This window comes from Prosopis cineraria, unplaced genomic scaffold (genome assembly GCF_029017545.1).
Source record: "Prosopis cineraria cultivar Desert tree isolate PC_DT_omini unplaced genomic scaffold, ASM2901754v1 PC5, whole genome shotgun sequence".
Classification (NCBI taxonomy): domain Eukaryota; kingdom Viridiplantae; phylum Streptophyta; class Magnoliopsida; order Fabales; family Fabaceae; genus Prosopis; species Prosopis cineraria.
Window position 1 is genome coordinate 37663581 of NW_026555336.1, and position 14256 is coordinate 37677836.

Below are 14256 nucleotides of genomic sequence, written 5' to 3' on the forward strand. Positions count from 1 at the left end.
CGAAATATATTGAATTTTTAAAATAACATTCACGCCTTGTCAATGTCACATTATCACATTTAATTTATGGTTTGTACAAGAAAAATAATTGTCAAAAATAAAAGAATGTGGCTGCGTGTGTATATTATTATTATTATTATCATTATTATTATTATTTGTGAGCGAAAGTCTAGGTGAATTAAGGTATTAAAAGTTAGCCAAAGAAGAGTGTGTAGGATTAATTTTAATCAACTTGGAGAGTATTGATCTTTTGAAGTCTATGCATTAAGAATTGCTTAGCCCCCCCTCACCTATTCTGTTAAACTCTTTTTTTCAAAAAAATTTTATTTCAATGAAAAACAACATTTCAAGTTAAACTCTACTAATGGAGTCATGTCCCACCAACCATAAGTGTGATGGGCATGAAATACCAAAAAAAAAAAAACTCACTTTGTAAGCTTGATCAATAATTTCCTTAAAAATAAAAAATATTTAGGAAAATTATAAATTTTAGTTGGAACAAAATATGAGAACTCTTCCCTCAATCTTTAAATAATATAAATTAAAGAAATGGATATCTTGCCTACGGTTTTTTTTTTTTTTAACGACTCTTAACTACAACAAAATCATAAAACAAGCCTACCATAGATTGAACTTTACCGTAGCACTTATTACAGTTATACAACAAGGGAATTCGCTTTATAATGCAAATGAAGGAAGTGGTACGTTTTTATTATTTAAAATACAAATAATTCAGTTAGCACATGATAACAATGCTCATTATTAAAATAATCAAACTATACTCTCTCTATTTAAAAATATGAGCCATTTTTTAGAGGTTAGATATTAAAACATGTAAGACATTTTTAATTTTTTTAAGACATAATCATTACTTTTTTTAAAAAAAATGCCTCTTTTAAATAGATTACTTTATATTTTTTTCATGGTGAAATACTTTATTAAATATGGATAAATATAAAAAAAAACGTTTAGTTTGAAAATAAGTAACTACTTTTATTAGGATAAAATTCGGTTAAAAATACTTTACATTTTTAAATAGAGAGTGTTATTTTATATGTTTTAAATCTTTAGTGCATATAAGACAATATAAATCAACATGGAAGCATGTTTACCAATACAATTAAGTGGTATTATTAATTTATGATAATCACATTTAAATACATTTGTGGTATCAAAGATAGAAATCAACAAGTGATTGAAACATATTTTTGAATTCATTATAGTAACAAAATAGACATTATAATAGAAATCTTGGCATCAACTTATCCAAAAATTCACAATAAGAATTGATTTTCAAAAATGGAAACTTAGAGAAGAAAAAAACAACACTTTCTCTTAAAAACAAGTTCCTTTAGAGTAATTCACATAATGCAAGATTTCTATCATAAGCACACAACCCATATAGGTAAATCACCAATTAGGCATAGCTCATGGACCACAAAAACCAAGCATAAATACATAGTCTATAAGGGTAAGCAACAAATTTGATATAGCTTAAAGTCATGAATATCATGCGCAACACATAGGCTACAAATAAAAAGCGTAGCACAGAGGCCACTAATAACAGGCACAACTCAAAGGCCATGAATAACAGGTGTAGCTCAAAGGCTACGAATAACAGGCGTGTTGTGTTTGGTTTCTTCACAAGTATTTCCAAGTATATCAAAAATCAACCCTTCAATATATGAAAATTTCTTCCATAGACTCTTATATGCTTAAAAAAATTCTTTAAAAAATAAAAGGATTCTCATTATAATCTCAATTTCAAATATTCATCAAATACTTGTGGCATTTCACATTCAAATATGTATCCAAATACTTTCTAAAAACCCTTTTAGTTTTAGAGGCCTTTTTCAGCAATGAAGATTGAATAATACTTAATTCTATATAATTATTTCTTTATGCATTTTATTAGGATTTTCTATGGAATGTAAGAGAATAAAAATATACATGCCTAGCAGCTAAAAACAACATAACAACATTCCAATGCTAACGGAACCCATAGGGTTCAAGGGCACTCCTTCACACTTCCATTGCCCTACTCATATAAGTTTACTAGTACATGTTTAATTACTACTTAATCTTTGCAATGATAACAAATTTATGATATAACCAAAGAACAAGACACACACACACATGTATATATTAGGCTCCTTTTCTCAATGGAAAAAAATCATCCCATAGATCCTTCTCTCATAATCAAAAACTAAGTTCTATTGAACAATTTCAACATGTTTTTAGCAAAAATTCAATTAATACTCGAGCACCAAACACGAAATAGCACATATATATATAACTTGACATTGAAGGATCTTTCACATCTATGAATCTTCTTATCAATATATAACCCATTTGAATCCTACAATCATGTCACCCATTTCTTTCTCAATTTGTTCATGGTCCCTTCGCTTTACAATATTCTTCCTTCATCCTTGATATAGGTCTAAATTTTTGAAAACCTATGAACCGAGGGAACATTAAAACTAAAGTGATGTGCAAGAATTAGCTTCCTTTCTAATTACTAGTACAATAATCACACTCAATGGCTCAATCTAATGTATATTTCCTTCCTTAAAATTTAATCAAAGTCTCGTGTGAATTCAAAACCAAACCATACAATATCTTACTCTTTAAACCTCTTTCCTAGCAATTGCCATTATGAAGGAAATGAATTGAAGGATTCGAACTTCCCCTACACATGCAAAACGTCACTGACACAAAATAGAAAAGGAAGAAGATGCCGGCTACAGTAGACAACGTGAAGCAGGAGAAAAGAAGGAAGAATCACAAGCTTGACCACTAGCACAAATGACGGGCACACCACGGTCACCGATGGATAACAAGATGGACAAAGGGAAGGAAGAAGGGAGAAAAAAGTATAGCTCTCTCTCTCTCTCGCCTTCCAACTATAACATAGACTAAGGAAGAAGGGGAAGATTTTAGTGTACCCATACTCGCTAGCGAAGGACTCAACAATGGAGGTAGACTGGAGAGGGATGAAAGAGGACGAAGGGAGAAAAAAGCTCTCCCTCTCTCTCTGATTTATGATAGCACCCAAAAATGCAGATAGGGAGGAAGATAAATTCTAATATGTTGTTATATTTTTCCAAGGGCATAAAGGTAATTTCACCAAAGGCTGAAATAAAAATAAAATTCTTTTCTTGTACCAAGAGGATTCGAATGAAGGACCTAAAGGTAGACACCGAGAAGGATTCCAACTAAGCTGCTAACACATCATAAAAGATGTGTCATCTAATTATAAATTTTAAATTGACTTTAATTTTTGAATTATTACATATCGACTTCAATATATTTTATTAGAACATCCATTGTTCAGTTGGATTCACATTTCTCAGCTAATTATAGGTTAAAAAGCTAGAGAGATTATGCCATTTTAAAAGTGCCTTGCTTTCTAACCTCTAACACATACATGCAAAAAGTGTGATTTGCACTTATGACTAATTGATTCAATTGGGCAAGAAAGTTAAATTAACATATTCAAAGGTCTCAAGTTCAGATCTTAAAGTATGTAATTACATTAAAAAAACTAAAAACATTCCCAAAATATCTATGAGATTGCCCTAAATTTTTCAGAACATTGAGTGATCAAATGATAAAAAGTGTGACATGCTTTGCATAGAAGGGATGTATCTATGTAACATTTGGTAAGTACAAAAATATTTAATCTTCTTCTTCGTCCAATATAATAATTAATATGCCCCATTTTGTTTCCCCTGCTTTTAAAAATAGGGGAACTATCATTGTAAATTCTTATACAATTTGCATTTTAGAACTTTGAGATTTATTACTTTTTATGTTTTGATTTGTATATTCGAATTATCTTCCAACTGAAGTTGGGATGACCCGAACTTTAGTTGGGAGTATTAAGAGTTCATTACGAGATAAAAATTTTGTTTGGATGCAAATAAGTGGAAAACATCTAAGATTGTTTTTAGTAAAGCTGGTTGATAGAGCTTTTTCAATGCTTATCGGTAAGTACATATAGTATTTAATGTTTTTTAAGCTTTTTGTCAAATTTCTCTCTCTAAAAGGCATAATAATCATGGATATTTGCTACCTACTAGGCAAGGCTGTGCATAATGCCCAATGGCCCAGTATGCCCGACCCAGCCTGAGGGAAAAATACCCAGCCTAAGCCCAAAAAAACTTGCTCGAGATTGATTGGGCATGATCTAGCTCAACCTGATCTTTAGGTTGGGTAAGGTTTAGGGTTAGGGTATCCAACCAATTGGCCTTACCCGACCTGAGGTATAATTATTTTTTTAAAAAAATTATTAATATATAATGTCATTTTGTAAATTGATGAGGGCATAAATGGAAAAAATATTAAAACCTTAAGACCTAACTCAAATATGAAATTGAAACACCTGAACAAGACCATCGGTTCAATCTATGCCTCTCTTATTTGGTCTATCTTGCTCCACCTCGTCTCATCTCCGGTTTCTCTCGCTCGATTAAGGCAAGGTCATCTTGTCCCCGGTTGTTACTCCATCTTCGATTAAGTTCATCTCCCTCTCTCAATTGCCACTCTGTCTTTGATCAAGTCTGTCTCCCTCTCTCAGTTGCCATTCCATCTTCAAGCTTCTTCTATCTCCAGTCGCCACTCTCTCTTGCTCCAGTGCGTCTCCAATCACCACTGTCTCTCGTTCGAGCTCGTATTCGGTCTCCTTAGCTCTAAAGCTCATCTCTAGTTTGTTTCTCTTTCTTTGTTAGATATTTGTTTTGGTTAAAATCAAAATTATCTGTTGCCTATTGATTTTGTTGATGTTTTGGTTAATTCTTATTCTTTTATTTCAGGTTGTTTATGGTTCAACCTTGAAGGAGGAAGAGCAATAGACGATGGTATAGGGATCAAGGAATTTGCTGTCTCAAACTTTATAATTATATTTAACTTGTTTAGTGTTCATGAATGTATTGTTTTTCAATTGATTGGCTTGATTGAGGAAATCTCGTTTTATTTGTATGAATTAGATTTTATTTAGGTTTGTTTATTTCTTGTCTAAGTTACTTTAAGCTCATTATTTGTTGTTGTACATGGTTTATTGGTAGCTATTATGAGCCCAATCTTAATATATTTTGGTTCAACAAAAGGCTTTTAAGTGCCCAAAAAGTGTAGTACTGGACATTTAGCTCAAGGGCCTGATCATTGCTTGACCTTATTCGCCTAACCCCTCCAAGAATGGGCATCTTTCAAGTAGGGTCAGGCTTTGGGCATGATTTTTTTGCCCAAACACAATTAGGGCAGGGCATCAGGTTAAGGGGTTGCTCTACTGATAAGGACGCGGAAGCAGAATCGTGCTAGTTTAGGGATAGAACCCTGAAACAACAAAAACACAAGAACAAAAAGAAAGGGATGAAATTTATGACGGAAATAAAGAAAGGTATGAAGTAAATAATAGGATAATGATCAAGGAGAAGATCCTCTAAAGCACCTGCCTCTAGGAACCTCAACCTTCGAAGACACCACAAGAGTTGATCACGCTCTTGATCACGTCGGTTTCTCACACGGGATACCACCACAGAGCACTAAGGCTCACAAGAGTTATAAACTCTAAAATGAATAATTTCATTCAACTTCTGTGTTGTTTACAATAGGGAGCATGCCTAATTTATATAGGCTCATAGAAAAATATTTCCTAAAATTAAAACCCTAATTTCCTAATACTAAAAGGAGAAATAATGATAAAATATTCAGCCACATAATTTAGGAGATGTGATCCTAAAATTATGGGATTACAAAATTAGAAATTAATATTATAATTAATTCTAATCTTTGACTAGACTCAAAATAGAAAATCAAATCAAAGGACCATTAAAATAGGAAATAATTTAGGAGACAATCAAGGGATCATAAAGGATTTGAAATCACGCCACCCTTGACTTCTTTACTAGGGTTTCATGCCTCCTTACATGCAAGAGGCTCAACTTGTAGTCTTCCTTGCATTGGGCTAAGGTCTGCATCTCTTGGGCTTGACTCTTCATGAGTTTGGATCTTAAATACATTATACACGTATAGATGCTCTCCTTTGGACTTGAGCGGAGTGCCCCAATGCTCTCCAAGCTCTTGAACTTCTTGCACAAGACTGAACAAGGCTTGCTTCATGGCTTTGGTTCGGGCTCTTGTCATTGGACCTCCAATATGTTGCAATGGGTCTTTAGGTACGTTGGATTGGAAGTATTGGGCTCCTTTTATGTCACCATGCTCATGATTACCATCCTCAGGCTTCGTTGCCATTAATGCTATGTCACCCGTGCCATGGGGTCCATCATCTACTCAACCCTGCCCATATGTAGCCCTACTACCAGGTGACCACAAATTTTGAAAAAGTGGCATTTTGATATAAAAAATAAGTAATAGGTTATTCTATTCAAGACCCATTGGACCAGTCCTCTTACCAGTGAATTAAGGGGAAAAAATTCCCTGCTAGTGTTTATAAATATTACTCGGATATCAATAATCTTTTTTATTGGATATTTTAATATATTTAAGTATTTTTGCTTTTCACAATTGAATATTTATCATTCAATTCTACCTTCTTAAAATTAAGATTTTTTTATTTATCAATGTGTTTTATATTTTTAATGTAATTCTTCTAAAAAATTAGAATTTTAAGTTTAATATTTTTTTCTAAAAATATCAAATTAATCACAAAAATATATACAAGAAAACTCACATTCATTTTTGTCATTATATATCGCAACAGGCTTTTGAATCAAATTATCTAAATAAATTTTAGTTTATCCAACTAACTTTAAAAAAAATGTATTCAAATATAAATTACGTTATAATTACAAACTTTTCTCCCAATCTCCATGTGCTAACCTTAGTTGAGTTCTAACTTCAGTTATAAATTTTTTTTAATTCAAACACACACTTATTTGATTACTTTTGAATTTCTGGAAGAGATAGTGAGAGCAAGCCATTGTTAAATACGGTGGGAAGGAGAAATCAATTTTTTTAGAAAATTAATTATTTGATCATATAGCTTTATTTGTAACAGCCCTCCTCGAGATCTCACCGTCACCCGAGGCGCTGGACACTCTCCCCCCAGGCCCCACAACAGGGCGACCTCACCCCTTACAGTGAGCATCAGGAGACAAAGGCTTCCCCGCAGTAGTGTGCAGGATTATTCCCCTTGCAGAGAGCCTCCCCAGGTTCGATCTTCCAACCTCTCATACATAATAAAGTTGAGGCTGAACCTGATACCATTGAACCTCTCCTGATGCTCACCGTAAGGAGTGGGTTCGTCCTGTTGTGGGGCCTGGGGGGAGAGTGTCCAGCGCCTCGGGTGACGGTGAGATCCCGAGGAGGGCTGTTACATTAAAAGGTGCGGTTCAATGGTACCAGGTTCAGCCTCAACTTTGTTATGTAAGAGAAGTTGGAGGATCGAACCTGGGGAGGCTCTCCGCAAGGGGAATAATCCTGCACACTACTGCGAGAAAGCCTTTGTCTCCTGATGCTCACCGTAAGGGGTGGGGTCGCCCTGTTGTGGGGCCTGGGGGAAGAGTGTCCAGCGCCTCGGGTGACGGTGAGATCTTGAGGAGGGCTGTTATATTATTAATAAAAAAATCATGTTGAAGAAAGTTACTTTCAATATTTTTTTGACTTGACAAGATAGAAAGTGAAAATATTTGAATCTGGTGTAGTAGTCCCCAATTCCTACAAAATGTATTAAAAATATTTACCTTTCTCCTGGCAACAAAATGGACGTGCATAATTTTGTTTAATTCCACTACTTAATGTTGAAGGAATACATAAAACAGAGGGGAAGTGTTATTAAAGGATTAAAAAGATTGAATTAAACTTAAATAAAATTTTTGGAAATTTAAAATAAGGATTAAAGGTCTTTCAATGAATTGGTCTAAAAAATTGATACTTTCATTTCATGATTTCCAGCTCTCAAAACAAAAAATTATAAGAGATATTGCTAATCTATAAAAAAGCTTGTCAAATATATCATTGCTTGAAAATCATTTTCCTTCACAAATTAACAAATTTTACTTGTACATTCATGTTTGGCGATTGCATATAAAAGAATGGGAGTATCAAACTACTGAAAATGATGATATGTTTGACAGTTTTTTTCTATATAAATTAATAAATTCTACTTGCAAATACTTGTTTTAATGGTTGCAATTCATAGAGTGTGAGTACTAAATTTGTAAACCAATCTACTAAAAGATTTTTTATCCTTATATTTTGAACTTCTAAATCGTTTGATCATTATTTAAATTTAATTCAATCTTTTAATTGTTAATGTCATTTTCCCTAAAATTAAAAGTGAGATTTTACAGTCACCTCATATAATTTATCATTTTCAAATATTTATTTCAGTGATAATGACAGTGGCAATAATAGTTAAGTATGAGTTTTTCTCGTAAGGAAATTATTGTTTGGCACAAGAGTTGAGTGAAATAATAATAATCAAGTCTGCCAATGATTATTAATAAAGACGATGGCCTATCTGCTTGTAGTTGGAAATAAGAGAAATGAAATGTAATTGATTTTTGCTAAAAAAAAAAAGAAATGCAATTGATTACAAAAGAGAATAAAAATGGACTGAATTATCTAATAATTTATGCTAAATGTAAAAAAAACTTAAGGTCTTGTTTGGTTATTAGAAAGGGACATAATGAAATTGATTAAAAAATTAAGATAAAAATGAATTAAATCATCATTCCTCTCATGATAAGCATGATAAAAAATTTTAATATGCATTACGAATGTGAGAATTATCATACTTTCTAAAAATATTATAAATCATAATTTTTAACCTCATGAATTAAATTATTTATTCTCCCTTAGAATGTTCCCACCAATCCCCTTTCATCATCTTATTTTTACTTTAATTTTTTCAACCAATTCCATTTCATTTCTTTAGAGTTAATAATTCAGGCTAAGCTTGATGGGTTAATCCAAACCTACCAAAAAAAGTTATGGCTAAACTTGACTATATGAGCTTTTTTAACAATGTAGATTATTTTAAGCCCAATTCAAATTGAGCTTGATCTGAATAAGCTCGATTATTGAAATTACTGACTCTATATGTATGTATAGTTGGTAATTTTAGCTAAGTTTGACAGGGCCGGCTTGAATTCGACCTAAAAGTTAAGGTTAAATTTGATTATATGAATTTTTTAAAATAATGACTCCTCATGATGAACTACAATATCACATCATGATATATTTTTATCATTAATTTTTCAACCAGTTCCATTCTATTCATCTCGGTAAGCAACGGGTCTATGATAAAGATTTGGACTTATGTGGAGAAAGATGAATTATGTTTTGATCTGTTGGGGGGGGGGGGGTGGGAATCCTAAAATATTATTCCTCCCATTTTAAATGCATAAGCTAGTAAATTAATTTATATAATTTAAAAATAAAAAATTTATTTTTTCAAAGATAGGTTAGATTTTTAAAATATGTTTTAACCTTTCATTTAATTCTTATCAAGATATTCATTTATTTTAGTTTATAATTTTTTTGGAAATGATTTGATATCTTAAAATATAAGATACTTTGGTAAAAATAAAATTTTATTAATTATACTTGCATTAATGTTACCTTCCCTTTTATTATATTTTTCTCTTTATTTAATATTTTTTAAATAAGATAATATTAAATGAAATGTATTTTAAAATTTTTTATTCTAGAGACTAGTTTATTTAACTCATAAACACTATCTCCATCTTTATATATGATATTTTTTAAAAATTTATTTTTTATTTCAATATAAGAGGTGGCATTGATATTTTTAAATAATTAAATATTTTATTTTATATTAAAAAATAAAATAAATTATTACTTGTATATTTTTCCTACTATCATTACGATATTATTAAATATAAAATAAAAATTATTGTATTTTTTACATAAATTTAATTAAATAACAAACTTGTATTAATATATAAAATTTAATTAAAAATATTTTATATATAAAAACAGGTAAAGTAAGAAAACAGTTTATTTATTGCCAGGTGTTAAGATTGAGTTCTCCCGCGTAAGGTAATCGGATATATCGTTACCGTCACGCCGCTTCGTCTCAGACACTTATTGGCGCTTCCGGGAGAATGATGGGTTCATGTTGAAATGGCCTCATCCACTGCCACCATTTCTTCTATTTCTCCGATTCCAGTTCGTTCCTTTCCAATTTCAAGTCCCAAGGTAAGCCTTGTTCCTCCTCTTTCTCTTCACTCTTTGGTTCCCATGAAACCTAGATCCGACTTGAAGCGCATTGCTCCACATCGTGATCCTACTCCATGAGTATTTATTAAGAAAATAAATTAAATCTCTAATTTGCTTATAGTACGCACGTATTGTGATCCTCCTGTGTGGCGAAGCTTCTTACATGCTTGTAATTGTTTTCCCTGATTGTTTATTTGAATTTGTAGGTTGTCAATTCGGGAACACCTTCACTGAAGCTTGATGAGTTTATTAGCATGCGAGGAATTACTGCTTCTAGGATACCTAGACTTCGTAGATTATCTGTTTTTTCTGTGTTGGGAGATGGTAGTGCGTCTTCTAAGAAGACTGATGTGCCTTTCCCTACGATTACGCGAGCTTCTGGAACAAGTAAGTTTCAATCCCTCACTCGTATGAAATATCGAATAAACTGACTATTTCGTCTCATAATATAATATCATTTAGCTTTTAGTTCTTGAAATGAATTGCGTATGAGTGATTTTATGATAGTAATAAGACCATTCGAATCCTTTGAAAGACTAAAATTAGGCCTAACCATGCAAGGTCGCTACTAAATTTTGTCGAATATAGGAGTTGCATAATGAATTTAAGTTTAAATTTGATAGCTGATTGTGAGGTGATTATTGCTTGTCCAGACTAATGTAAAATTTATGGCTTCTCTGCCATGTTCACGCAGAGAGAGATGCTGTTGGAACACTAAAAATTTGTGTCTGTCTTTGTAATTCAACCAACAGGCTATTAGAGTAGCAGTTGAACTGGCCATGAAGAATAACAAACAGCTAATGGTGAGTTACACAAGGTTTTTTAATTCATTGTTAATCAAGAATGAGAGTTGCACACACGAAAGGAGGGGAGTATTATAAGGTAGTAATGAACAACAATCTTATACAGGAGATTGAATTCCCCACAGCTGGACTTCAGTCTGTGCCAGGTTCTTCTCACCTATGATATTTTAAGTTTCCTTTTTGCTATTTAATCAAGTTTTATTGAATTTTCAATTTTCCCCTTTGCTACCATTTGTTTGTGGATTAATTTTTCCCATTTTGACAATATCAGGTGATGGCGAAGGCGGAATAGAGATGACTGAGAGTATGCAATTGATTCGAGAATTTTGTGACCGCTTCATTAGCCCAGAGAAAGCCTCACGAACAAGAATAGTAATCTTCTAGATTCTGAGCAGCATTCTTCATTGTGCCCAAGGGCATCCTTATAAAATAATGCCTTTTTTCTGCACATAAAAGCACTGCTCCTTGCATTTATGTCACTTTAACTTGGAAGTTTATTCTAGAGTAACTTTGCCTTTAGACCACTATTCAGAGCTCATGACGTTAATTATGTCTCTACACCATAGATTTTATCCTTAGGGCACTACCGCTTTCATTGGTTCAAGTGGCTCTGAAGCTATCATTTATGGAGTCTCGTCTTTCTTCATTTGTGTATCTACAAATTTTATGCCGCCTTTCAAAGTCTGTCTTGTTCTGTTGAGATGGTTAGATAAAAGCTGTTGTCGTACCCCAGTTTCATATTCCTGTGTGAAATTGACGAATACAAACTTGTCAAAATCAGTTTTTTCCAGAGGCTAGCGAAGTTAAATTTGCCAGACAATCAGTCTTTGCTGGAGCTTCTTTTAAGTTGGACTATCTGACAAAGCCATCATTTTTTCAAGATTTTGGTTTATTTGAGAAAGTGAAAATGGCAGATAGAGTGAAGCCAGCAGATGAAGTTTTCTTGGTGGCTTATCCGTATTTTAATGTCAATGGTAGATCCAAACTTCGTTTATTTTTCTTGATACTCGTAATGGAAGCTTCATGACTGCTCCATTCTATTTCAGAAATGCTTGTGGTGGAAGAACTTTACAAAGAGGCAGTCTTGAACACTGCAAGGAAACTGATCATTTTTAATGGAGAACTCGATCGTATAAGATCGGGGTGTATCCTTTGACAAATTACAATGCCCTTTTATATTTTGAACTGGTCTCACCTTTCCCTATCCAGCTTCTATTAAGGATTTTCTTGGTAAAAAAATCTGTCATGCATTGTTGTGGAACTAAATAATGAAGCAATAGACCAACTCTTCAAATCAGATCTTTATATTCATGTTATGTGTTCGAAAAGAGAAATGGAATAATATGGATATAGAAGATCTGGATTTCAAGATCGTTGGTTCATGTGATATTTCACCAAGACTTGAGTGCCAACGAACTACTTGTATTTGGGTTTGATCCCTATCCCATCCCTTTTTTGACTCCAAAATGATTAAAACAGAGGAAAGGTGGCAGAGGGTGCTTAGCATCATATGGTTTAATTGAGTGAAAGAAACTTGATTGTCCTTGAATGTATGAAAAGATTATCCATCATTTTTCTATCCAAAACTTGCTGCACTTAATAAGACCCTCCTGCCTGTGATGGAAACCGTGTATTACATTCATAATTTCAAGGGCCGCAATGGAGGAACGCTCTTCAGGTCTGGCAGCTACTTGAATTGCATTTTATCCTTAGTAGGTTGTTAATGTTAACATTGCAATGTTCTTGTGAATCATTATGATCCTGCAAGAAGAGAGAGAGGAAATTTCTGACAATGATATTGTTACACTGTTAGATTGGTCGATTTTCCAATATTTGCTTCATATGCCAGACCTTTTTAAATCGCAGGGTTGAAATGCTCAAGTCACTAATTTATTATGAACTTGCTGTATTTTAAATAGGTGCTATCCAGGACCCTGGAAGGTCCTCAGAAGCGTGGGGAATAAATTTATGTGTGTACATCAGCAGGATGATATGCCATCCCTTAAGGAAGTTGCTCTTGAAATTCTTCCGTCAGCTTGAGATTCCAGCAATTGCAAGGCATGGATCCACATCAAAAGTCAAAGAAATATGAATGGCCTCAATTGCAGCACAGTTTATTGGGTCCCTTTTAACGGCACAAGCCTTAGCAACAAAGTAACCGCAATACTATTTAAAATTGGTCCTCCTCTATTTATAGAATAGGAATGTGTGATAAATACCTTAAGTTATCCCTTGTCTCAATTTCTTAACTTTCTGGCCAAAAAAAAAAAAAATCTTAACTACTAGAACGATTCTGATATGGTCCTGATGTTAAATCCTTACTACACTCCTAGTCGTTTTTCCTAGCCCACTAAGAATCTGAGCCCTTCTCTTTATTTTTTTAAAGAGACAAACAAGTGATTGTTGGCCCACTAACAATCTGAAAGAGCCCTTCTCCAGGTTGGCATGATTTCTTAGGGGATTTTTGGCCCACTCAACAAAAATAAAACAATCTCATTTCAACATTGTGCAATTGTACGTTTCATTTTTATAATTTTTTATTTTCAATAATATTATAATATAACATTTCACTTGACAAAAAAATTTAAAAATATCATTTCATAATTTTTTTCATAATCATAACGAAATAATTTCTTAACAAGATTCACAAATTTTTTCAATAAAACATACAATTAATGTGAAGCAACACTAATTATAAATTAAAGCATGATTATTTTGTGACTTTATTAATAAATTATTCTTTATAATGTTTTTTTACCACAATTTTCATCAATAAAAACAATTTACACATGCATAGTATTGTAATATATAGTTTGAAAAAGAATAAAACAACTCTAATTTTAAAGTTAGAAGAGATAACTTACACTTTTAATTTATTATGTACCATTTCGAAAGGGAGGAGAACGAATTAAAATTCTAACATTCTGGGAAACATTAATAAGTAAGGAGCATCTAATTTATAATTTTTTTAGTATCATCATTTTCTTTTTTTTTTCATTCTATAAATTCACTCAAAATATCCCTAAATAAAAAATTTGTCTCATGGCCACAAATCATCATTCTAACACCTTACAATCATTTTAAATTCAAAAAAATTCTTAATCATTACAAAGAAATCTCAATTTTTTCTAAACTTTATTTTTTAAAAAAATTTCAATTCACTACCATAAATAAATTTCTCCATCCTTATTACATTTTATCACTCTATAACCTCATTTCACTCATTATAGGTATTAAACAATGA

The 14256-nt window shown here is 32.4% G+C and overlaps 1 protein-coding gene across 2 annotated transcripts; it reads left to right on the forward strand.

The window, feature by feature from the left end:
• The first annotated feature begins 10891 nt into the window (after positions 1 to 10891).
• Positions 10892 to 13357, forward strand: LOC129310592 (uncharacterized). Of its 2 annotated transcripts, none has more exons than XM_054952481.1 (7): positions 10892 to 11012; positions 11119 to 11158; positions 11284 to 11384; positions 11794 to 11986; positions 12059 to 12157; positions 12573 to 12690; positions 12932 to 13357. In XM_054952481.1, the coding sequence occupies exons 1-7, from the start codon at positions 10989 to 10991 to the stop codon at positions 13050 to 13052; spliced, it is 696 nt and encodes a 231-aa protein (XP_054808456.1). In that variant the 5' UTR covers positions 10892 to 10988; the 3' UTR covers positions 13053 to 13357. The 2 variants fall into 2 exon arrangements, with proteins under 2 accessions (XP_054808456.1, XP_054808457.1); XM_054952482.1 differs by having other exon boundaries at positions 10953 to 11026.
• The last annotated feature ends 899 nt before the right edge of the window (positions 13358 to 14256 follow it).